Here is a 25,359-nt window from a genome sequence, read left to right as displayed (position 1 = left end):
CTGCAGTAGCACCACCAGCATATTTCTGCCTGTGACCGATGCGCCACTGTCGAGGAATCCTTGATCCCCGGTGGCAGCAGCAGTCCTGTGGCTGTCCGACTGCTGCATTCGTAATGCGGCGCGGGGTGGTGCATTGTGGCGGTGTTCGGATTGCCATCATCGTAGCCGTAATGAGTCCCCTAGTCTAACAAGTTATCAAGATGTCAAATCCTGGATCCATTTCAAGAGCATTATTGGGCATTTAAGAGCCGCCCAATAGTAGAGGACATGCCATTCCTGTTTGTGGCACCAGGATGAAGTGAGTACAGCTCGGGATATGTTCAAAATACATAAGTGCCAAAGTTCGGGCCATATGTAAAGGGCTGAAAGCAGTATGAAGGAGCATGAGAAGGGCACTTTTTTGTAATCAATTATGTTTAGAGGTAGGACTGTACTAATCAGCTCCACAGATGGGTAGGACAGGCGAAATAGATGGGCAGCTGGTTGGAAAATTGAAGAAGGCAGCTTTAGCTAACATAATAATGGCATTTGTAGGAGTTAACTTGAACTGCCAAAGTGAAGGGAAAGGATTTTCTCTTGGATACTCAGTGGTAAAGGACACTGATTTGGATGAAATGGATGATCTCCTTTAGGAAGGAAGTAAGCGTTGGGCAGCAAATTGCCACCCATCGGCCACTGGATGCATGTCCATATGTGCTCTTTTACTAATGACGTAGATCTAGAGAAAGAAGGGAACGCCACGTGCCAAATACAGGAAGAAGACTCTGAATTGGGATGATGGAGGAGCTAATGGAGTGACACATGGAGACAGTCCTACAAGTCCTCAGGGGACACTCAAGGGAAGAGTAGCACACGCTAAAGCTGCTCAGCACCACTAAATATAACTAGAGGTATAATTGAGAGGATTGTGAGCAAGGAGTAGCTGTAGATAATTGAGTAGAGAAGGAAAATGATCAATAATGAAAAGCCTGAGATGTCTTCTTGTGCTGTTTCAGTGCTGTTTCTGTCCAGACGACTTAGCAAAATACAGACTGAAGAAGGTTGTTAGAAAATGCATTGCACCTGTCGAATCACCGCTCATTTGTAGCCCACAGGAAGCCAATTTGTTGTAAATGTTGCCATTTGTTATCTACATCAAATCACTCTACGGATAGTTTGATGGCCAATGTTTTTTTGTGTGCCAGCTACCAAAATCTCCATTGGAAGGAATTGAAGAATTCTGGAGATATACTAAGGCTAATGATGCTGCCTAACGACTAGAGTGGTTGACCTCGAAGCTGAGGAAATGGGTTCCAGTCTTGGCCGGGACGTTCAGCATCCTGTGATTCTGGGCAAATCACTTCTCCCCGTGCCTAAAAAAAATCATATGTTCGTCTGTAATGCAACTGGTGCTCATGTAAAGCGCTCTGATACCTTCGGATCAAGTTTGCGCTATAAAAAACTCTGAAAAAAGCTTTAGGATGGACCTTTTTTACATTCTCTAAATGCCCCAAGGAGTTCTTGTTAAACCGCAGTTAAAGCCTCAATAAAGTGGATTATGTTATCCCAGGCATCATCCCCTTGCTACTAAATATTTTAAGGTTACATATGGTGGCTTTCTTGTGAAAATTCTCTAATTATCCCCACCTTATTTAGAGTCTAAGGCAAAGATTTACTAAACTTTCATGCAGTGCAATGCAGCATGGGAAACATGCTGCACTACATTGCATGAAAGAGAAAGGGAGAAAGCAGAATTGCACCATATTTACTAATATAAGCCTCAGTTCCTCTCGCTTCTTGTGCTGGTGCACTTGTAGATTCTTAGAGCTAACTCAGGTAGCCTTGTACAATGGAATAGGAATGTCTGAGTTCTGGTTCTGAATTCTGGCTAGAATCGTCTTTTGCAGGAAGGAATACCTACCTGCACAACAACTATTTTTAGAGGTTTATTCCTCTCTGAATGTTGGCTGCAGAGTGCAGCATACATGCAAAGAGTAACTGACAAGGATAAATACAGATATTTCTCCCTGTTACTCCAGCCCGAGTTAGGCGCACCACGTTAGCATAAACCCAGGTGTACAGACTTTAGTAAATCTGAGTTTTTGTTAAAGTACATGCACTGGAACGCACATGGTTCACCCATGTAATGCCTCCCCTATACATAGGCAACCAAATCAGGCTTTGGGTTGCTTTGTAAATCCTGAAATATATTTTACGTCAAGAGTGTACCACCTTTTTGGCAAAATGTTAGAAAATGTGGTCCTAAAGCACTGAGAAGCTTTGCTATTATATGAGCATGTCAGAATAATCCTAAGGAAGGCTGTAAAACCATTCAGCTCCCATGACAAGTAAAAATAAAAATAAGTGAACTTTGTAAACTCACTGTGAAACGGGTGGGCGTAATTCGCATTATTTTGTGTAACATATTCACACAAAATTTCCACAAAATTATTCGTAACTTTGTAAAATACATTTGCATTGAAAAAATTACCTGAATGGTCCATTTGGATAAAAAATCCTCCTGAATTGTTGTTGACACCCTTTTTAAAGGAACTGCCACTCACATTCAAAACACTGGGGTTCACGTTTGGATTTGTAGTTTTGCTCTCAAAAAATACCCGAGCAATCAGTTTGAGCAAAAATCTAGCTGAAATGCTGCTTGTGTTAAAAACGTACCCGAACGGTATACATCTTGCGATAAAATTTCTCCCTGATTAAACAATATGGCATAATAGCATAATCTCGGAAATTATACAAAATTACGAATAGTATGCCAATTTCTTTGGCATACGTAAAAACTTGCCCATACCTAGAAAACATACAAGAAGAAGGGAAGCATGGTAAATACGTAATTACATGAGAGGTTAGAAGATATACTACTTTATTTTGCAAAATGTATTTGTTATTAGGAATATTTATAGTAGGTTACTGGTGAGCTATCCTATATAGCATAGTATTAGTGACTTGTTCCCTGTAACTCCAAGCATATGGACTTAATATTTATATGCAATGAATGTGTTAATAATCTAAATAGACTTACCATATTAAGAGACCCCTTTACTTGTTGTAGGCAGCATACTAATGGATCTTTTTCTTTTTATCTGACAGCCTGTTGGGAGATCTCACTTCCAGGTAAATTACGAGGAATAGGCACACAGTGTGCCAGACATTAGGGTTTCCATTTAGCCAGATCTGGACATTGTGATAGGGTGATTGACGTAAAATGGAAAGAGAGTGGGAGATGGCATGAACTGTGCTGGATGGAAGCATGGATGTTGATATTTGGGGACATGGTTAGTATTATGGCAGGTAGACAAGCTGTCTAATGCTGTGAGTGTCAACACAAACTATAGAAATCTGTCGCCCCGGGGAATGACTGTCAATGGGCGTGCCACTGCAATTGAGGAATTGGCAAATGAAGGGATGCATCGTTGTGTATTTGTGATATAATCAAGTAGACAAAAGATATATTTTCAGTTGAAGGTGTAAGTATTTTTCTTGAAATACATATTTTTATTGTAAGTTAGTTTCCCTCCCCCCTCCCTCCTTGCGCAGTACCGGAATGCTGTAGAGCGTAAGTGGCAGCAGTGAATGAGTTAGACACACTATGAGGTAGGAGACATTTGGGCTTAAGGTTGGCAGAGCTGGCTTTCATATTGTCAGAGGGTACGGTTGGGTTGCTTGGTCAGACTTGTGGGAGTTATCTTTCCATACAACATAGTTTGGTTAAAGGGTGGATATGTTTTGTGAATCATGTGTAAGTTGTTTGTTGGGTTAAACAGTTGAGATAATTGGAGGACATATTTTGCTTGAAGGCCTGCAGTGTAGTATGCTGTGGAAGTTAGTATTGTTAAAGGGTGGAGAAGTTAGGAGGAAAGGATGCCCCGGGCAACCAGGTTGAAGGATGAAGGAGAATGCTGGTGTCAAGAGAGGATAGGCTGGAGGTAGACTGCAGGTTAGGGATTAACATGAGTTGAAGCAGAGGTATTGGGTTAGGTGTAAAGGATTAGTATAACTTGGGTTCAGGATGGGGCAACTGGAAGTTAAGATGTAGAGTGTGAGGTGGAATGCCAGCTGGGAGCCAGGAGATGATTGTTGTGGTATGAGTGATGTGGTAATAGTTTTTTTTAGACTACTGATTTTAAATAGAAGATGTATGGAATCTATGCAGTTAGAATTCAGGGGTGCGGCTTGTTCCTAAATACCGCACGTTGTTTTAAGGATTTTGTGACGGTCCCCCTGGCCTCCAGATGTCAATGTTTTTTTCTTTCCTTGCAGTGAGGTGGCTACTGAGATCCCATTCCGGCTGATGCACCCACGACCAGAGAGCACCGGTCAGTCATTCCCTCTGACAATCAATTACTTTCGATGCAAACATATTTGTGACTCTCTGTTTTCAAGATCAGAAACTGCTAATTTCGGTTATGTCTTGATTCCATTTTTTTTATAACAAGGTATTGTTCCTAATTGTTATTTGCATTTTACTGAGTTTAGGCAAATCCCCATACAATGTGATGTTTACTGCAATATAGGACCAAGAAAGTAATCAGTCAAATGAAAGCATTTTTTGACAAATGCATCTGCCATGGCATCACAGTGCTGTGTGTTCTACTTGGTGCATTAGATAAGGAAACCCTATAAGTTAGATATCTCGGGTGCTGTGTATGACCTGCGGTTGTAGGTTACACTTGTTCTAGGCCAGTCTTCTTGAGTCTCCTCTACTTGAAAAGCCAAGCACCACCAGTAAGAAATGGGCTGCTTTCTCTCTGTCATTGTCAAATACACTCTCGCCGAGGCGGTATACAACTCGGTGAAAAATAATAATACATGTGTTGTTTCACCTACTTAAAATTGTTACAATTATAGAAATAGCATGAATAAAACAAGTCAATCAGTATTTCAACAAGGGGCTTTGCAGCCTACAAAAACTCACTTTATAAATGATTAAACAATTTAAAAACATCAAAATTCATTATTGATAACAAGGATTTTGCTCCATTTAATGTCCCACATATTTCCTGTGTTTAAAAATCAAAGCCACCCTTTCCTCTTGATTTCACCATGAACAAAGATATATTGGATTGGGCCTGATTCACAAAAGTAATCTGAGACAAAATCCTAACTTTACGATTTTCGGTATTCACAGAAGGCATCTGGGAGTACTAAAGTTAGGATTTTGTCTCAGTTAAACTTAAGTTTTCGTCTTAAGTTAAACTTAAGACAAACTTAAGTTTAACTGAGACAAAATCCTAGTCGTAAAGTTAGGATTTTGTCTAGGTTAAACTTAAGTTTGTCTTAAGTTTAACTTAAGACCAAAATTTAAGATTAACTGAGATAAAATCCTAACTTTAGTACTCCCAGGTGCCTTCTGTGAATACCGAAAATCATTTTGACTCCTAGTATTTGCTAGTTGTGATGCAGAAATCAAAAGCATCTTTATAGGTTGCAATCCTGTGTTTTAAAAACATAGGTTTTAGTAAAGTATTGGGTGCTGGTGGACATTCTGTGCAACATCAGAGCAAGTGTAGCATAGATTCTCTCTTGTAGTCACAACACCTGCAATTCACTATGGAAGGGGCATTCTTCTTATTAGCTCTTAGTCTTATACAATACATCAGAACACTCTTAGTCTTATACAATATATCAGAACACTCTTAGTCATATACAGTACATCAGAACACTCTTAGTCTTATACAATACATCAGAACACTCCTAGTCTTATACAATACATCAGAACACTCTTAGTCTTATACAGTACATCACAACACTCTTAGTCTTATACAATACATCAGAACACTCCTAGTCTTATACAATACATCAGAACACTCTTAGTCTTCTACAATACATCAGAACACTCTTAGTCTTCTACAATACATCAGAACACTCTTAGTCTTATACAATACATCAGAACACTCTTAGTCTTATACAATACATCAGAACACTCTTAGTCTTATACAGTACATCAGAACACTCTTAGTCTTATACAATACATCAGAACACTCTTAGTCTTCTACAATACATCAGAACACTCTTAGTCTTATACAACACATCAGAACACTCTTAGTCTTATACAATACATCAGAACACTCTTAGTCTTATACAATACATCAGAACACTCTTAGTCTTATACAGTACATCAGAACACTCTTAGTCTTATACAGTAGATCAGAACACTCTTAGTCTTATACAGTACATCCGAACACTCTTAGTCTTATACAATACATCAGAACACTCCTAATCTTATACAATACATCAGAACACCCTTAGTTGTATACTATAAGCAAGAATACTCTTACTCTTACACAATACATCAGAACACTCTTAGGCCCTGATTACGATGGAGGTGAACCCACCACCAGCAGGCTGCCGGTGGCGGATTCACCGCCATCATAAGGTCATTTTCTGCTCACCAGATCAGGATGGGGGGCGGTGTGCCTGGCGGTTGGAAAGCCCGTCCACCAAGGGTTTGACAGAGGCAATCGTTACGATTGCCTGTCAGACCTGAAGACCTCCTTCAAAGACCTCCTTCAAAGACCTCCTTCAAAGACCACCTCGACAACAACACACATGACAGCAAGTAGCTCTTCAACATCGTGAAGGAACTCTCCAACCCCAGCTCCAACACCAACGACATCCCGCCGTCGCAAGCCCTGTGTGACTCCCTCGCCACCTTCTTCCACCGCAAGATAGCAGACATCCACGACAGCTTAAACACCCAGACAGCCCCAACAGACAGCAACACAACAGACCCTCCGCACACCATTGACCACATCCCCTTGCTAGCTTGGACCAGCATGAGCTTCAATGACACCATCAAGACCATGAGCACAATCCACTCCGGCTCTCCGTCAGACCCATACCCGCACCACGTCTTCAAAAAAGCAAGCAACTCCATCGCACCCCACCTACGCAACGTCATCAATCTTTCTCTTGAGACCGCGACCTTCCCAGAGAGCTGGAAACACGCAGAGATCAACGCTTTATTCAAAAAACCCAAGGCAGACCCAAGAGACCTCAAGAACTTCCGACCCATCTCTCTGCTCCCCTTCCCGGCTAAGGTCATTGAGAAAATCGTTACCAGACAGCTAACCCGATACCTCGAAGAGAACAGAATCCTGGACCCTTCCCAGTCAGGGTTCCGCAGCAACCACAGCACCGAGAACGCCCTCATTGCCGCCATTGACGACATCAGGTCCCTGCTAGACAACGGGGAGACTGCAGCACACATCCTCCTAGACCTCTCTGCCGCCTTCGACACCATCTGCCACTGCACACTGTGTGCACGCCTCCACGCCGCAGGGATACGAGACAAGGCAGTGGAATGGATCACCTCCTTCCTCTCCGGCAGAACCCAGAGCGTCCGCCTCCCCCCGTTCCGAAGCCTCAGAGATCATCTGCGGCGTACCCCAAGGATCCTCCCTCAGCCCAACACTGTTCAACATTTACATGGCCCCGCTCGCACACGTTGCCCGACAGCACGACCTCAACATAATCTCCTACGCCGACGACACTCAACTGATATTCTCACTCACCAAGGACCCCATCACCGCCAAAGCCAACCTCCATGAAGGAATGAAGGCCATCACCGACTGGATGAAGATCAGCCGTCTGAAGCTGAACTCGGACAAGACAGAGGTCCTCATCCTCGGCTCCAACCCGTCAGCCTGGGACGACTCCTGGTGGCCAACGGCACTGGGGCAGCCCCGACCCCCACTACCACGCACGCAACCTGGGAATCACCTCGACTCAACACTCTTAATGACTAAGCAAGTCAACGCCGTCTCCTCCTCCTGCTTCAACACCCTTCGCATGCTCCGCAAGATCTACAGATGGATCCGGACAGATCCAAGAAAGACAGTCACCCAGGCCCTCGTCAGCAGCAGACTCGACTACGGAAACGCCCTCTACGCGAGAGCCCCGACCAAGCTCATCAATCGACTACAATGCATCCAAAACGCCTCGAGACGACTGATCCTCGATGCACCACGACACGGCCACATCACCACCCACCTGAGAAACCTGCACTGGCTCCCCGTCAACAAGAGGATATCCTTCAAGCTCCTCATCCATGCACACAAGACGTTCCACAAGACCGGCCCAGCCTACCTCAACAGCCGCTCTCCTTCTACACCCCCAACCGCCAGTTACGCTCCGCCGACCTCTTACTCGCCACCGCCCGCGCATCCGAAGAACAACCACCGGCGGGAGTTCCTTCTCCTACCTCGCCGCCAAGACATGGAACACCCTCCCACTGAGCCTACGACAGACCCAAGACCTGCTGACCTTCAGGAGGATACTAAAGACCTGGCTGTTCGATCAGTAGCGGCCCCCACCTCCCCCCCAGCGCCTTGAGACCCTTGTGGGTATTTAGAGCGCTTAACAAATGACTGACTGATTGAATTGAGACCCACCCCACATCCACAAAATGGTGGTGGTGCCTAGCAGGCACCACCCGCCAGATTTGGATGTTGCATCCCCGCCAGCCTGTCAATGGCGGTTCAACCACCATTTAAAGGCTGGCGGGGATGTAGTTTGGAGGCCCGTTGCAGACCCCCCTTGTGCAGGGGGATGTGGAAATTGCACTTAGGGGGCACCTATGGTGCCCCCTACAGTTCCCTGCACCAGGTGGCAGGCACCGCGTGGTGCCCACCACGTAGTGCAGGGAAATGCATAACATGCATTTTTACCATTGCGGCTGGTGCTGCCCCCAGCAGCACCCGCCGCAATGGTAAACATGCACAATGCGACAGCCACAGTGGCAGTATACAACACATCAGAACACTCTTAGTCGTATACAATACATCAGAATACTCTTAGTCTTATACAATACATCAGTACACTCTTAGTATTAAACAATGCATCAGAACACTCTTTGTTGTATACTAAACATCAGAACACTCTTTGTCGTAGACTAAACATCAAAACACACAGTCTTAAACAACACATCAGAACAATCTTTGTCATATACTAAACAACAAAACACTCATGGGGGGTCATTAGGATGTCGGGCGGATTGCCTCCGCCAGGCTGGAGGTAGCCACCGCCGGCCTGGCGGAGGCAATCCGCCCGACATCCACTGCCCAATTCCCCCTGCCATATTAGGATGGCGGGGGGGACTGCGGCGGGGTAAAACACCGCCCGTCTGTTTTCCGCCCCGGTCGCCTTGCGGCCGGGCGGAAATTGTTTAATATGGTGGCGGTGTCTGTTAGACACCGCCAGCCATATTACAATGGGCAAATTGACATGCCTTTCTGTGGCGGCATTAAAGGCAGGCGGTCTTCAGTCTGGGGGCCCCCTGCGGGCCCCCAGAGTGAAGGAGAATGGGGGGTGCACACAGGCTGTACCTGTGGTACCCCCCCACATTTACATAATCAAAGTGGAAGGCACCGCGCGGTGCCTGCCGCTTTGGTTATGCAAATGCTGCATGTCATTTTCAGTATTGTGGCGGGCGGTGCAGAGAGCACCGCCCGCCACAATACTGAAAATACAGGATGTGCCTGCCACTGTGGCGGGCACATCCTAATTCCCCCTACGGGACCCCCGCACTTATGGCGGGCGGCCCCGTTCTCCGTTAGGGTGGCGGGCGGACAAAGTCCGCCCGCCATCCTAATGAGCCCCTTAGTCTTATACAATACAACAAAACACCTCCAGGACCAGTGCTAGCCCTGGACTTCCTGTCAGATGCTGTTGCTGCACTGAAGCCTTTGACTGGGATAGAAAGGCAAGAAACAAACAAGCTGGTTTTAAGGGATTTAAAAAAAAAACATAGCTATATTAAATTATTAGAGTGAATTGTTCTGAAAAGGTGCAGATATATCACGCCTTATTAAATTTGATCAAAACGTAACAGGTAAATCGATACAGCCATCCATGCAAAAATATGCTTTAATTGAATGAATATTATGTCATTTCAATACTTCAAACATTAGGAGTTCAGTTGTAGCAAAAATTCATCTATGTTAAACTGTTAGAACTCTTGCATGCCGTAGTGTTGTACCAATTGTCCATTTGCTTGTGTTTCATGGTGATTTGGCATTAAAATGTTAAGTGAAGAGAAAAGTGGAAATAGCATTGACGTTTCGATCTCTAATCTAATAAATAAGCAAGGCCATCCTCAGGATTATATGTTGTCAGGCAGAATAGCTGACCCCAATTTAAAAAGTTAGTAAAACGATGATCCAGAGAGATCCAATGTATAATTAGCATCAAAGCTATTAATAAAAAGCATTGGTATAAAATAAATGAACCAGCTCACACAAAGGTAACCGCTGTAGCCTCACCGGACCCCTAACAGCAAATACAGGGATAGAAGGGCAGCCTTAGGTCAAAACTGTGCACCCATTAGCATCAACACTCCTTATATGCAAACCTAAACAGTCATCCTTATCCTTGCTAAAATTACACCACCTTGGTACCTATGCTGTTTGATTACAAACACCCTAAGAGGTTCTGGGGCAGTCTGTCCACTGTAGAGAGACGCTCTATCAGCTCCTGTTCAACATCACCACAGGTAGCTCATGTCTGTACCAATAAACACATCTGGGGAGGTCTGTCTCAGTTTGTGTAATCATCAAAAACAATGTGAAACACACAGTCAGGATGACTAACGTATGTTCCCTTCTTTCCTTGCTCTCGAATATTTAATTATGGATGTGGCTGGGAAGGCGGGTAAGTTTCCATTTTAACTTCCACTGTTTCTTCTACAAGCTGTACCAAAAGCGGAAGCTTGCTCAAAGATTGTCAGGATTCCTTTGTTGAAAGTGCATACTAATGGGCAAATAATAATATAAATAATAAAGTCAAACTCCTTTAATTCTGCACAATTCTGGGACAAAGCTGACATGGTTTGTGTGCTGTAGCACTGCTGAGAGGAAGCTCATGTGCTGTTATAATATTGCACTGAGATATTCTGGTTAGAGGAAATTCAACCTAATGAGATCACGTACCACAGATAGTGCATTGCGGGGAGGAAGCGCGCACAGCTATAGTGATGTAAGACAGTGTGCAGCCTGCTGGAGAAACCTCACACTGTTGTAAATGTAAATGTAATTTGGATTTGTGTAGCGCCTATCACCCAGGGGTCTCTAAGCGCTGTACGAATACCGCTGTGGAACCCTTCCTGGCCTGCTCCTGTGAGGTGTCCACTCCTGGGCACCCCCAAGGTGAAGCCAGGCATCCTAGCATTGTTAGGGCTGGTGTGTAGATTAAGCAAGCTATTGCCCAGAGTTGCAGAGTGGAACCCATGATTAGAGTAGGCACTGAGGTGAGAATTATCGGGTCGAGGACATTGAGCCCAAGACCCTGTCGCGACGGGGATTGAACCCTGGTCCGGACCAGACCTCTGCCTCAGGGTCTGCCCCTCTAATCGGCGAGCCACACTTCTCCACGTGTTAAGTCTTGGAGCCAGGGCAACAAAGAAGGACATGCACACTCCCTGAGTTATATAACACAGATCATATACTGCTTGAGGAAGCCCACACTGCCACAGTCAGATCGCACTCCTAGACGCTGTGGAAGGAAGTACATACAGTGAGGGCCATATGTCATAACCCAGTCAGTGTTGGGTGGAGCTCACGCTGATGGAGCCGAATACCGTACATTATCAGTATTGGGTGAAGGCCGTATACTTTAGACCAGTATTGGGTGAAGACACAGCAAGCGATGTATACCATAAACCAGTGAGCACTGGGTAGCTCACAATACTGGAGCCATATAGCATACACCAGTCTGCTTTGGTTGAAGCTTATGCTGCTGGAGCCATATACTATAGATCTGTGAGTGCTTGGCGAAGCTCACAATGCTGGAGTCATTTAACAGCGATAGGCTACTGATAGTAGGAAGCTCACAGCAGTGTCAAGTGGCTGGGTGTGTTGGAGTTTGGGTCCACTAAAACATTTGTCTCCAGAGTGGCAACCTTTCTAGCTGTATGAGAGGTAACGGGAGGAAAACTATCACTTGTCAACATCTCAATACAGTGCACCCAATGTGACCATAGAATAATCCACTCGACACCTTAATCTGAGTTTAATAGGGTTCATTTATAAATTTATAAAGAAATCAATGTAGACAAATCTCAACATATTCGTATAAAAGTACAGAAAGACCACATAAGTACAAATCTTCTGAAGAGATTTACCCTATATAATACAAACATGAAGACTAGCTCTATGATGAGAATGCAAACAATCAGGAACAAGCATTGAGTATTAAATTGAATCAGATGATCCTCCTCAATAAGCATGAGCAAACTATCTTTCTCTACACTACCTTACAGGGGCAACCCTAAACTAAGGAGCATTGGGTAAAGGCAACATCTGAAAGGAGTCTTCAGTAAAAGGCACTCCAACCATGGGTCAAGTAGCATAAAGCCACACAAACAGAAGCGTGAGTCTGCTCTCTGTGAAAACCTAAGATGACTCTCCTTTCCCTCACTTCGTTCAGCATAAAATATAAATTGCAGTCAGAGTAGACAATCCGACGTGATCTCTGCCGGTGTATTTCCATAGCTCGGCACAACTGGATACTTTCACCACCTTTCCCACATTGATAAGTTACAACTTTGCTTGTCCTTGGTAATTCCTCTCCTCTTCCATGAGAACTCGTCTCCTTGCTCATTACCGTGCTTCTTCTTTCCAACTTCATCTTCTCATACTTTGCTATCGAAGAGAAACAAAACCTTTCTATGCTTCCTAATGAGGCTTTGTCTCTCCATACCTGTGGTGGAAACAAAATACAAGTACACACATTCTACATTGAAGGTTAAATACAAATTCTTGTTACACATATAAATGTTTAAACATTAGTTTACACACATTCAAATTTGATAACCTCAAATTGGGTTACATATTTATGTTAACTTATCCTATCACATTAATATGTAAGTGTCACATAAACCTTTATTATTCATGTTCTATACATGAGTATGTAATGTGGAATACTTTAAATATGCAATACTCCACTCCCTTCATTGACTTTAATTACACATAATATATTCAAATACTGACTACGCATGACTAGGATGCACTCCTAAAATATCTCACATGCGATCAAGATTATACTTCTCCAGGTGCTAGACCTTCGTGCTTTCAGCTATGTGCAGGGTTAAGTGGCATGATTCATAGATGTGATGTAGTACTCTGTAAAGATCTCTCCTAATAGTAGATCTGGATTTCCAACCATATATGTGGACACAGAGCTAGGAAGCAGGAAAGAGGGCTTGGTTCACATCCTCAGGACCTTGTGAGTGAGCGCAGTCTACAGTAATTCTGCAACTGGTTATTTTTTTATTGACAATAAACAAGTGAAACAAATACATCAGATTCACATTACATGCAAAAACTAGAAGAAACCTACAAACCCTCCAAGTATTATCTATGAAGAACTTATGCGCTTCTTGTTGTCAATTGTGACTTATAAAGAAGTCACTTGAGGGTGCATTATGATTGCAAAGCAAAACGTAAAGTCCACTGAAATTTACCAGTTGTATATGCAAAAATGTGTCCACTCTCGCCAAAACCAATTGTTCATACATTGCTCAGGATCACCCAGCAGTTTTTGCCGGGTATGTGTATCTTAGAATAACATTGTTTTTTTCTGTTGAGTACAGAACTATATAAAACAATTGATTTTCTTTAAAAAAGGTTACCTTAGCGAATATTATACTTTTTTTAGTGATGCGCTTGGGCATAGGAAGAAATCACTATGAATGACCTCTGCATTTCCAAGGAAACATTTCTTGTTTAGTTCTCTTGAATTTATTTGAGGCAAGATAAAAGAAGTAATATAATTTTATGATTTGTAGCCTCTTCATAGGGGTGTGGGAAGGCTTTTTTTCCAGTCTGAAGGATAATGTCCAAGCTGGATACACACATTGTCCCTTCCTTAACACCCCTACTGCACCCAGCTCTGGCTTGCACCTCAGCTTACTCTATAATGGATGCTTGTTTGCTAGCTCTCTGCTCTTCTTTAAAGAGGCTCAAAAGGAGAGCCACAGCTGAGACGTAAGAGAGGATCGGATCATTGGTCACCATCAGACAGTGCTGAGCTAGCTGTTTCATGACAGCCACTTTTTCAGGTTCCCATTCACTATTATGAATGTCAGGCTACTAATGTGGCCCACTCATTGGCCTCTGTGAGGGCCTGGCAGTAGCACTTGTGGACGCTAGCACGGATGGGACTTTAGGCAGCTGAGACTGATATCTACAAGTCACACATATTGTTTGCCTATCAAGCTCAGGCCTTCTCTAAATTACCTCTGAAGTTCGTCCATTTCTCAATGATACTGTTGGCCAAATACGCTTTCAAATATTCCATCATCTGTGCTACTGATGCTTACTAACAACCTCCAAGCAATGCAGGACACTGTATAGGTCATATAAGGGGGTTTTCGCATTCTAAGGGTTTGCCTCTTAAGCGCGTCTACATCAAATGCTGCCTTTTCTCTGCCCTATCTCCAAGAGCAACCACTCCACTCCCCCTTTGGAGTCAAAGAGGAGGTGCTGAAGCTAGGCTCTTTCTGCAAGGAGTTAAGAGACAGGCTGCCCGATCTCATTAACGCTGAACCAGAAGCAGGAGTGTTGAGAGCATGCAGTCAGGTACTGCAGTTAAAAACCCTGATATTGACATTGTATGCCTAGGTGCGGCCACCGTAAGCCAGGTATTGGCATTGTATGCCTAGACACTGCTAGTCTACTGGACCCGTCTACTCAAGACTGTCCATGTGGATTGCTCTACCTTTTTAGGTGAATTTCATGAGGGAGGAAGGAGGGAATTGGAACGGGAATGCCTGCCCTCCAGGGGAAAGGAAAACACTAGAGAGGAAAACTGCATGTGTCTTGTAGGGAGAAGGATAGCGCTGGGAGAGCATTCTGGGGGGACCTTGTACTGGGGTACGGGTGTCCTAAATGGGGTTGTTCTGGGACGGTGAGGTGGAAAGTTAACTAGTGAGGCTTACTGCCTAGTACCCTCATCATGTGGTGGATATCTTCAAGACACAAGCCCTAAAGGAAGTGGGAAGATGCTGTAGAGAGGATGGTGTGCTTAGGGTGCCGATACAGAGGTCCTATTGGCAGTCATGGGAATAAGGGTGAAAGTGAAGGGCAAGGACTGTTCTGGTGGATCACAGTCATGATGGGAGGGATATCCAAGATGTTTTTTTACTACGGTTGTTCATGGTAATCTAATCCAAGGCAATCATGTAGGTTAATGATGCCATGAGCACAATCTGATCACAGTTGTCCATAGCATGTTTCTTGGCCATTTACTATCTGTGATTTTCAGTGAGAAACTATTTTCATTATCATAGACAAATCCTGATCATCCATGTAAAGTAAAGTCCCCACACTCATTAGTATGTACGTCCAGTCAATGACATGCATGCCACCAGTTGAATTCCAGGTTCCTTTTTTAACTCTTTACAGCATGCTAGGCAAAGCTCCTTTTTTTCTCTTTCACATCATAAATCCACATCCCTCTCCTTCCTTACTGTAGACACATCTTCCATGTCTCTTAATCAATTTCTAGTTAAATAGAAATGCACAATGTCAATGCCTATAAGGCCTTTTCCTACCTAGATAACCTTGAGGACTGTCCCTCGAGAAGTCTGACAACCCTCTATAGGTCAAGTGTTAGGTCAACAAATCTCCAAGCAGTGCAAAAGATTCCATGGTTCCCTCAAACAATAGTATCATACAGCTGTTTCTTTCTTTCTCTTACATTTAGACTAGCCTACAGAACCTTAATTGAATTATCATCCATTGATCCAGTATTTTCCTAGGCTATCAGCCCCTCTCTGTCATATTTCTGTAAACAGTGGGTGTCATGGCTCATTATAAAATTTCCCGCTCCGCTCCTCCTGTCATCATATCACTACGGTGAGCGCTCACTCTGCCTTTGTTGTTCAAGAGAATTCTGGGCTTACTGACATCTTATTCCAAACTTGTGTTGTTAGCACTTCTGACTTTCGGGGGGAAAATCTATGGCCACCCACTTTATCCCTTCACCCATTTCAAAGATGTGTCCCACAAAGCCTGGGGTTTTCCTTGCATGTAGTGACTTGCCTGGTTGTAGAAGAGAGACTAGTAACATGTCCTCTAAAGGCACAGGGGAAAAAATGAGCCTTCTACTGAGACACATTAATTGCTGATAGGAGCAATTAAATGGCAGCTGAAAGTAAAGACTGCAGTGCAGTGAGCAAGAGCAAATACATTCTACTCTAGAATGAAGTATGGGACTTGGAAAAGGGCGCACAGGAGAGGTTAGTTGCCTATAGTTGTTAAGCGGGGCCTTTCAATGGATCAGGTCATGGACTGCGATAAAATACCACTAAGGGCACCCTCTCTGCTGCTATCCTGCGGGTTGCAGCTCTTGCCTCCCAGCTGCTCGTACCTCCTCCCTTCCCTATTTAATTGTGGTGCTGCGCTGTCGCGCAGCGAATGCGCACAGCGGGTGCGCCTAAGGCGCGCCAAAGGCAAGCCTGTCTGCACCCATCCACGACCTGACCATGACCGGCGCCCTTGATCGCCCAGCATCCACTGCTACAAACCCGGCTGCCCTCCTCACACTCAACCCCGGAAGAAACAACAACTGACAGCAATCCACGCCAAACACAACCCACGGCCAGTTCTCCTGCTGCCACTGCCGCCAGACCTTCGCCACCACCCCCGCCGCCAACACCCCGGACACACTGAGAGGCATCCTCCTCAACGTGTGCTTCATGCACAGACAGGCCATAGAGATCTGGAACCTCCTTGACATACTCTCACCAGACGTCAGTTTCTTTACAGAAACCTGGACCAACGCCTTCTCCGCCCGACATCGCCATCGCATCCCGCACGAATACCAAATCCAGAGGAAGGACCGACCCAACCACCTGGGAGGAGGACTCGCCATCAAACACAAAATCTCCCTCCGCCTCTCCACCTTTCCACCTCAAGTGACGCCTTCTCTGCCGCTGAAAACCTGCCCTTCCAGGTCCGGACGAGCCCTAACTCCACTCTCTGCGGCACACTCGCCTACAGTCCCCCCGCCCTCAATCCCCCTTCGCCGCCACCATGACTGACCTCAGCAAACCCCACACCATCGCCTCCATGGACTACATACTCATCAAAGACCTGAACTTCCACCTCGACAACCCCAGCAACCACAACTCTACCACCCACCTGGACAACCTTGCCAACATCGGACTGAAACAACTCATCACTACGCCCACCCACATGGCAAGCCACACCCTCCACCCCATCTTCGCAGGAGAAAACAACAGCCACTTCAGCCACACCACACAACCCTCATGGACGGACCACCACTGCGTACACTTCCACATCGACAAACCCAAGCCGTCTAAACCTGCACCGCGCGCTCCACAAAGGAACTGGAGCAAAGTCATGGAGAAGCAGCTCAACTCCACCCTCAACCACGACACCCCCACAGCTACAACCAATGCCAACCTCGCAGCCAGGGAACTCCACACTTGGATCTACAGCTGCGCAGACGAGCTCGCCCGCTACGCAACTCTGACAGACAGTGCCACAGGAAAGCTACCTGGTTCACCGCCAACCTCCAAGAAGCCAGACCCACCTGCAGACACCTCGAGAAGAACTGGAGAAACAACAAGATGCCCGAAAACCACGCCACCTACAAGAACGCTATGACAGCATACCACCAACGCATCAGAACCACCAAAAAAACCTTCATCCACAACAAAGTCCTCGCCAGCAACCCCAGGGAACTCTTCAGCGTCATCCAGGAATTCACCAACCCCCAGCAAAACCATGGGCATCACCCCCTCCCAGGACCTCTGTGACAAGCTCGGAACTTACTTCCACCTGAAAATCAAAAACCTCAAAGACAACTTCAACAACCAAACATCTGACTCCGCAACCACCTTCAAGACTGGCACCTTCCCCAATGACTGGAAATGTGCAGAAGTCAGACCCCTGATTAAGAAACCCTCAGCAGATCCCACGGATCTGAATAACTACCGGCCCATCTCTCTCCTCACCTGTCGCTGAGAAGACTGTCAACACACAGCTAACAAGGTTCATCGAAGACAACTCTATCCTCGACCCCTCCCAATCACGATTCCGCAGCAACCACAGCACAAAAACCGCCCTACTTGCCGCCACAGACGATATCCGCACCCTCCTTGACCAAGACCACACCGCAGCCCTGATCCTGCTCGACCTGACTAAGTGACGCCAGAATACAAGGTACCACCCTCGACTGGATCCGCTCATTCCTCACCGGCAGAAGCCAAAGAATCAGACTGCCACCCTTCCTCTCTGAACCCACGGAAATCAACTGTGGAGTTCCCCAGGGATCATCGCTCAGCCCAACCCTCTTCAGCATCTACATGGCCCCCCTCGCCACCATCATCAGGCAGCATGGCCTCAACATAGTATCCTACGCCGACAACACCCAGCTCATCCTCTCCCTCATCAAGGACCCCACCACCACCAGACTCAACTTCCAGGAAGGAATGCAGGACGCTGCATCCTGGATAAGCAACAGCTGCCTGAAGCTCAACGCGGAGAAGACAGAAGTTCTCGTACTCTGAACCACTTCGTCAGCATGGAACAACACATGGTGGCCCACCGCCCTCGGAAGTCCCTGACCCCCGTGGACCACGCCAGAAACGTCGGCATCGTACTCTACTCCGCCCTCTCCATGAACAAGCAGGTCAACGCCATCGTGTCCAGCTGCTTCAGCACCCTCCGCATCCTCCGAAAAACCTTCAAATGGATCCCCCCCGAGTCAAGAAAGACAGTCACCCAAGCACTCATAACAAGCAGACTGGACTACGGAAACGCCCTCCACGCCGGCATCAACTAGTCTCTACTCCGTAAGCTCCAGACAATCCAGAACACTGCAGCTAGACTCGTCCTTGGCATCCCCCGTCACGAGCACGGAACTTCCACTGGCTCCCCATTGAGAAAAAAGTCACTTTCAAGCTACTCACTCATGCATACAAATGCCTCTACAATACAGGACCCCAATACCTCAACGAGAGAATCACCTTCCACATACCCAAAAGAAACCTACGGTCCACCAACCTCGCACTAGTGGAAACCTACCGCATCCAAAGGGCCAGCAGAGGGGGAAGAGCCTTCTTCTAAAACGCAGCAAAGACCTGGAACGAGCTCTCGATCTATATCAGATGCGCCCCCTCCCTGAAAACCCTCAAGAAGGCTCTCAAGACCTGGCTCTTCGACTGATCGGAACTGCTGATTCCACCCCTCTCCCTCCCCAGCGCCTTGAGACCCTCACAGGTGAGTAGTGCGCTTACAATTCCCTGATTGATTGATCCAGTTAAATATTCAGTTAATAGCTGTGAAAAAGACTGAGCTGGTTTTATAAACGAATGCAACAGAATTGTAGTAAGGAAACCTCTGCCCTGCTGTTACCGGAGGTACAGAAATCAGCTCCTGATGAGATCTCGCACCCCTGAGGGTGCAGGAGGTAGAGAGGATTCCCTACTAAGGTTGGCACAGTGATGCTCTCTTTTAGATTTTTTACTGCTTAGCCACTTTTTTCAAAAGTCACATTGCTAATATGACTGATAATACTCTTTCAGTTGCCAAGCCTGCCTTTTTATGCTTGTGGCATTCATCATACATTGCTGAGACGGATAATCTAAAGGTTATAGAGGATATGAACACATGGAAAACAGTAGACAGCAGTGCCTCTGGATACTGTGACTCAATAGCCTTTCACTTGTAGGTAGAGAGGAATTACTGTTTTGTTTTTTAAATGGATGCCATAACTATGATAGCTCAATATGGATTTTCTGATAACTGACCCCTCTTTGCAAATGGGATGTTTATATTTTGGGTGCATTTGTTATGATTTGCAAATTTTCCTGTCCAAGATTCTTGAAAAAGCCATGGCAAACATCGTTATTGTACATTCATGCCAGTGCAATGGATGAAGCCTCCTACTGCAGACTTCCACTAGAACGTGTTCTATTTACATATGATAAAGCTCTTTCTTCACTTTCACATGCCCTGTGGATTATGGGGTAGTCAAGTTGTTTCTTTTAAAGCTCTCTCCAATGCAGCAGTGAGAATCATTTTTATACATACGGATACCGCAGAAAGGGGTGGGTGGATGGATGTGGGTGTAAATAGCTCTCTAGTGACCCTCATTTGATTGACCCTATCTTGCTTTTGAGCTCTATCAGAGGAGCCTTACTGGAACTCTTTCTTTGGGAGATACTGGCGAAAGGACTCTAACAAGCCCACTTACAACTAATGGGTGCTTATTTCACACCTGACATCTCAGGGACCATGATTAGTAGGGCCCTAACCTGTACCCTCAGCACTGAAGGCTTCCTATCAAAACCTGCACATATGCGGAACTACGATGAATATTCTTTCATTTGAAGGGGCCTGACATACCCTAAAACCAAGAGACTGTGGGACAGATTTTCAGAGAAGTCACGACGCGCAGCTGCCAAAAATGCTGCGCTGCGCGACAGGGAGGGAGCAGGAGAGCGCCATATCTACAGAGGTATGGCTCTCTCCTCCCTACTCCCATTCAGCTGCCATGCACCAGGCATACACCTTAGTGCTATGGCGCTAGTGTGTGTGTGTGTGAGTCTAAAAAACGTTTCCTGTACAAAATACTATGCCTAGACAAGTTCAAATGCTTTTCCCACTTTGTATGTGTGCTGCTGGAATAGGAAGGAGAAATGAAAACACTTCTCTTAACGCTTCCTTTCAGATACCATTAACTTTTGATGCTAAACCCTGTCCACAATTGTTTGCAGATAGGGTTTGGCATCAAAAAGCATAGGTGGTTGCACGCCCATGTACCGTCCATGCAACCCCCCCTTGGCGCTAAGTAGCGTAAAAAAGCAATGCTTTGCGCTGCTTAGCGTTACTTGTAGGGTACTTTCCAACGCGAAACAAGTTGTGCTGGTTAGCGATACTTTTGTGATGCTAACCCAGCCCAATATGTTTGAAAATCCACCCCTTAATTCACTGGACTTCCAATTTGAGTCCTGATTGAAGCTTATAGCTTGATGATTGCAAATTGAAAACGTATGTCAAAAGTGTGTAAAGTGCATTGTGTGTTAGTTGATACTACCATGTCAAACCCTTAGATTTCTCTTGAAATACCTGTACCAGTAACAACATCATATTTTTCAAGGCCCTGACAGAAATCTTCTCAACGCAGTCTATGAGGACAAAATGCTACAAATAAAGGGATCTTGTGAATAATGAGGGTTGCTTTTGGCTCTGAGCGTGAGTCTCTATCTGTTTTTCCCAATCGCCAGGGAACAGGACGGAGACATGGTATTCGAAGAATTTGCCCGGGGACAGCTCAAAGATGAACTTCAGCCAGATGAGAAAGACAAGGATGAAGAGGATGATGATGATAAATAGAGGCCGATGCAGAGCTGCGGGGAAACCTATGGCGCCAACCAGCAGACGCAGGGAGCGGAGGCGACAAGCCAGAAGCCTACTCCTTTAAAGAAAAATTTGCTCTCTGTGTCCAGATAAGTGGACAACAGTGTCTTAGATATGAACAGTCTGTAGAGGCCTTCAGTTAACCTTATATTGTTGTTTATGCAGAATCCCTCCTTCAGGAAGACTTGGGTCAGGAGACATTTGTGAAGATAGAGGCAAATTCTTGTGATACTGGAAGTAGCCAGGAGAGTTATTAAGTAGATCTTTAGGGCAAAATGAGCAAGGGAAAGGTCAGGTTAGGTTTAGTTTCTGAGACTTGCAAGTCAAAAAGACTTGCAGTCCACTCTCGACTACTCTTCCATGATCCTCTCTTGAGTCCGTTTTCCTCATCTCGCTCTACCATATTCACATTTGTCTTTCCTTTACCGTGCCGTTTTCTCACTGAGGAGCTCTCAGTTTACTTCCTTGCTACAATCCAGATATTCTCAGTCCCGAGCACTTTCTACTACTTTCTCTATTCTCACTATATTAGTACTTCTACTCCCTTTTGCTTAATTTACTCTAGTCTCGAGTTATTCTTATTTGAGTTCCCTTTCACTTCTCTCTGCTCCAGTAATTTTCAGTAGAGTTCCTATTCTCTTTCCTTCTCTATGTTGCTGTTATGATAACTCTGGCTTCCTTTCCCACCATTTGTTTCTCCATTCTTTTACCTTGACTCTACGTTATTTCTCTTCCCCTTGCTGCTCTCCAATTGTTTTCACCCAAATACCCTTTTTTCTCCTTTTTCTTTTTCTTTGTCTTTTTCTTTTTCTCTTTCTCTTCTACTTCTGTTCTTCTCTCATCACCCTTCTATTCTTACTTGGTTTCCATTTCCCCACTTTCTCCCTACCCCACCAACGTGATTCCAGTCCATCTCCCTCTCTCTCACTTTCTCCTTCTTTACTGCGGCCATGTTTTTTTGCAGCATGAAAATCGTGTGTCCTTCAGTGGGCCGAAGGAAACCAAGTTTCACAGAAGAAGGTTCTGAGATCCTTAAGAGAGGATGGGAGTCTAGAGATATTTGAAGGCGAGGAAATAGTAGAGCGTACAGTAGTGAATAGATATGGTAGAAGAAAGATATGATGGGGAAGGGTAGACAGAGACTGGAAGGGGAGTAGGGGTCACATTAGAAGGACATATAGTGGATTTTTTAAACCTGTGGATCTTGATCCCACAGGGTCAATAGAATGATATGATAATGTCACCAAAGGTGTGGCTAACTAAATCAAATATAGGACATAACCAACTTAGAGTTTGGCTGACAGGGTACTTACTGTGTCTTCGAAAACTCAGTCTGCCTGTCTCATTTAGACACGGACGGACCGGGCTGTAAATTTTCCCTCAATGGAGCCCCCGTCACAGAGATGACCATTGGCTTGTAGATGATAGATTTGAGAGTGGGTAAGCCGGTGCATGGTGAAGGTTTACAGGGTAGAGGGTGGAAGATATGTTGAATGGGTATAACCTCCTTATAAAGGCTGGTGGAAGGAAGGGAGTGGTTAGCGTAAAAGAAAGTGTGATAAAGCATGTGTAACCATAGTGTCGGGGAGGAAGAAACTGGAAGTTGGAAAGACCTAGAGTAGGTGATAGAGCTCAAGTAGAAGCAGAGAGAAAGGGATAGCGATGAAGGACAGGTCGAACGATGAGAAAGAGTTGAAGATGGTGGAGATGGTGGGTGGAGGAATCGAAAGAGATATGGCGATTTAATGACAGAGGGAAGTGAATGTGAAGGATAAATTATAAAAGTTGATAAGAAAAAATGGCAGATAATAGATACTAAGAGGGATGTACCTCTACATTTTTCCAGAACTCTATTGCCTAGGAACGCTTGGCCCATGTGGGAGAAGAATCACCCATTAGATACAGTTCCCAGGGCTTACGGGTGCCGGGGAGTGGATTCTTGGATATTAGTGACACCACTACAGTTATTAAGGAATCCTGACGGTGTACATCCCAGTCCTTCAAACGAGCAGTGTCCGATGATGGGTGTGTGCGCACTGTCTCCTTCCCAAGCCCAGGCTTTGATTTCACCTCAACCCCCAATAAAGAGCTGACTATGACTCATGGTGTGGCCTTTTCTTCTGCTGACGTTCAAGAAGATCAAATATAGGTGCTTTCTCTACAATCTCACTGCCTTTGTTGCATGTTTAAGGCCTCAATGTTACATATTTCATCATGGTCTAAACCAACAAGCAGGGCAGGGGTTTTTAAATAGGATATTGGACTTTGGAGCTGGAGGGTACTTTGCACGATTATACCTGCCTCGCAGTTGTGCAACACCCTCCCTATTTCTCTCTCTTGCTTTTCCACAGACAGGAGAAACATAAATACCTTTTCTGGCACCTGGACGCACCCATACACACAGCCGGCCGGGGTGTCAGACTATCATCATCTGATGTAAATACCACCCTAAACATCATCGACAAAAACATGACCTCTTTGGAGTTAATAATAGAAACTCTACACCCACTGGCCCGATATTTGTGCACACTAATATTTTTGACATAATTGTTATGTCAAATGATATTTCTGTGTGCTATATTCTGACATACAACTGCCAGGAAGCCATTGACACCCATATATTACATTGTTTTCTTGAAAGAATGTTCAGATTTGCTTCCTCTGAAGTCATTTTATGTGAATGGCATTTGTTTTTATTTTCCTTTTTTAATTATATGAGTCCTCCCTCTTTTCAGATCAGTGCTCTTGCAAGCACCACTGCCTTCTTTCTCTGCCTTCTGTTTTCATCTCTTACTTATTGAAAAACATAAGGCAGGACGATTGGACCGGGCACTCAAATAATTTACTCTAAACATTTTTTGTCTGGAAATATTTTGATTGCCAGAAAAGTTACTTTATGTCACAAAAGTTTAGTCAGATTCTGCAACCTGCCTTTCACAAGAAATGGGATTTTCTCTGAGCTGGTGGCATATAGAGGAGCTTTATTTCTTTTCCTTGAAGGGGACCAGTAACTAGACTACTAAAGGCAAAAATGATGTTTTACAATGCACATACACATATATAAAAGACGTTTGTTGTCCTTGATCAAAGCAGAGGGGTAGCAGAGACGGTCTGGTTAGGACCAGATGCCGTTTGCAAGCCCCTCTAACACTCCCTTTGCCCACCTTTTACAATATTTGGTCTAATTCTGCAGAAACATTTGTATCTATAAACCATCGTTGATGCCATACTAACTGTCTCCTTGATTTAAAAAAATCATGCGTCTGGACTCGCGCGAGGGACTTTACTGTCACAAAAAAGACGGAAGACCGCTAATGAAAATGAAATACCAGTGTTGGTAAAGCGCACAGCTACCTCCGAAGTGGTGTCCCGGCGCTGAGGGCCCTCGGGAAGATTAAGCGAGCTATTGCCCAGAGTCACATGGTGCTGGGCTAACCTGCCGCCGGTGCCGGGGATCAAACCGTGAACTCCGTAGTCAGGCACCCTAGCCACTGCGCCACACCTCTTCCACAGAAATTAAGCAAGCCCAAGAGGTTGTAGCAATTTCTAAAAAGGGGTTTTTCAAGATCCACAAGTCCAGTTAGTTGCAATGCCAATAATGAGTCCCGGTAAGAGTGTTTCTTTCCAGGCAATTTAAAAAAACTGCCGACAACAGCCGGATCCAACCCTCCCAATGCTATGTTATGGTAAAGCCCAATGTGAAGTTGGTCTGTCATCACCTATATCAGCCCCAGCAGTCCTATGTCCATCAGCAGTAGGAGCATGCAATGACAGGCTATTTCAGGGTTCTCACCCGCGCAACTGTCTAACACAATCAAATGATGGTGAACTATGTTCTACAATGCCTCTCTCTCTCTCTCTCTATATATATATATATATATATATATAGAGAGAGAGAGAGAGAGAGATATTACTATTCCAACTCCAATGAGTGCAAAAGTAGGGACAGTGTTGGCTAGCGGAGGGGTAAAAA

The 25,359-nt window shown here is 45.0% G+C and overlaps 1 protein-coding gene across 1 annotated transcript in view; it reads left to right on the top strand.

Moving 5' to 3' along the window:
- SAG (S-antigen visual arrestin) overlaps window positions 1-23,477 on the top strand; it is a 139,760-nt gene extending 116,283 nt beyond the window's left edge. The window contains exons 13-15 of the mRNA XM_086943847.1: window positions 3,088-3,111; window positions 4,258-4,317; window positions 21,254-23,477. Coding sequence (XP_086799973.1) covers window positions 3,088-3,111; window positions 4,258-4,317; window positions 21,254-21,362 — 193 coding nt within the window. The 3' untranslated portion in view covers window positions 21,363-23,477. The remainder of the gene's footprint in view (window positions 1-3,087; window positions 3,112-4,257; window positions 4,318-21,253) is intronic.
- The last annotated feature ends 1,882 nt before the right edge of the window (window positions 23,478-25,359 follow it).

Source organism: Lissotriton vulgaris, chromosome 11 (assembly GCF_964263255.1).
Source record: "Lissotriton vulgaris chromosome 11, aLisVul1.2, whole genome shotgun sequence".
Taxonomy (NCBI): Eukaryota; Metazoa; Chordata; class Amphibia; order Caudata; family Salamandridae; genus Lissotriton; species Lissotriton vulgaris.
Note: the sequence above shows the minus strand (reverse complement) of the source record. Positions and strands in the feature narration are given on the sequence as shown.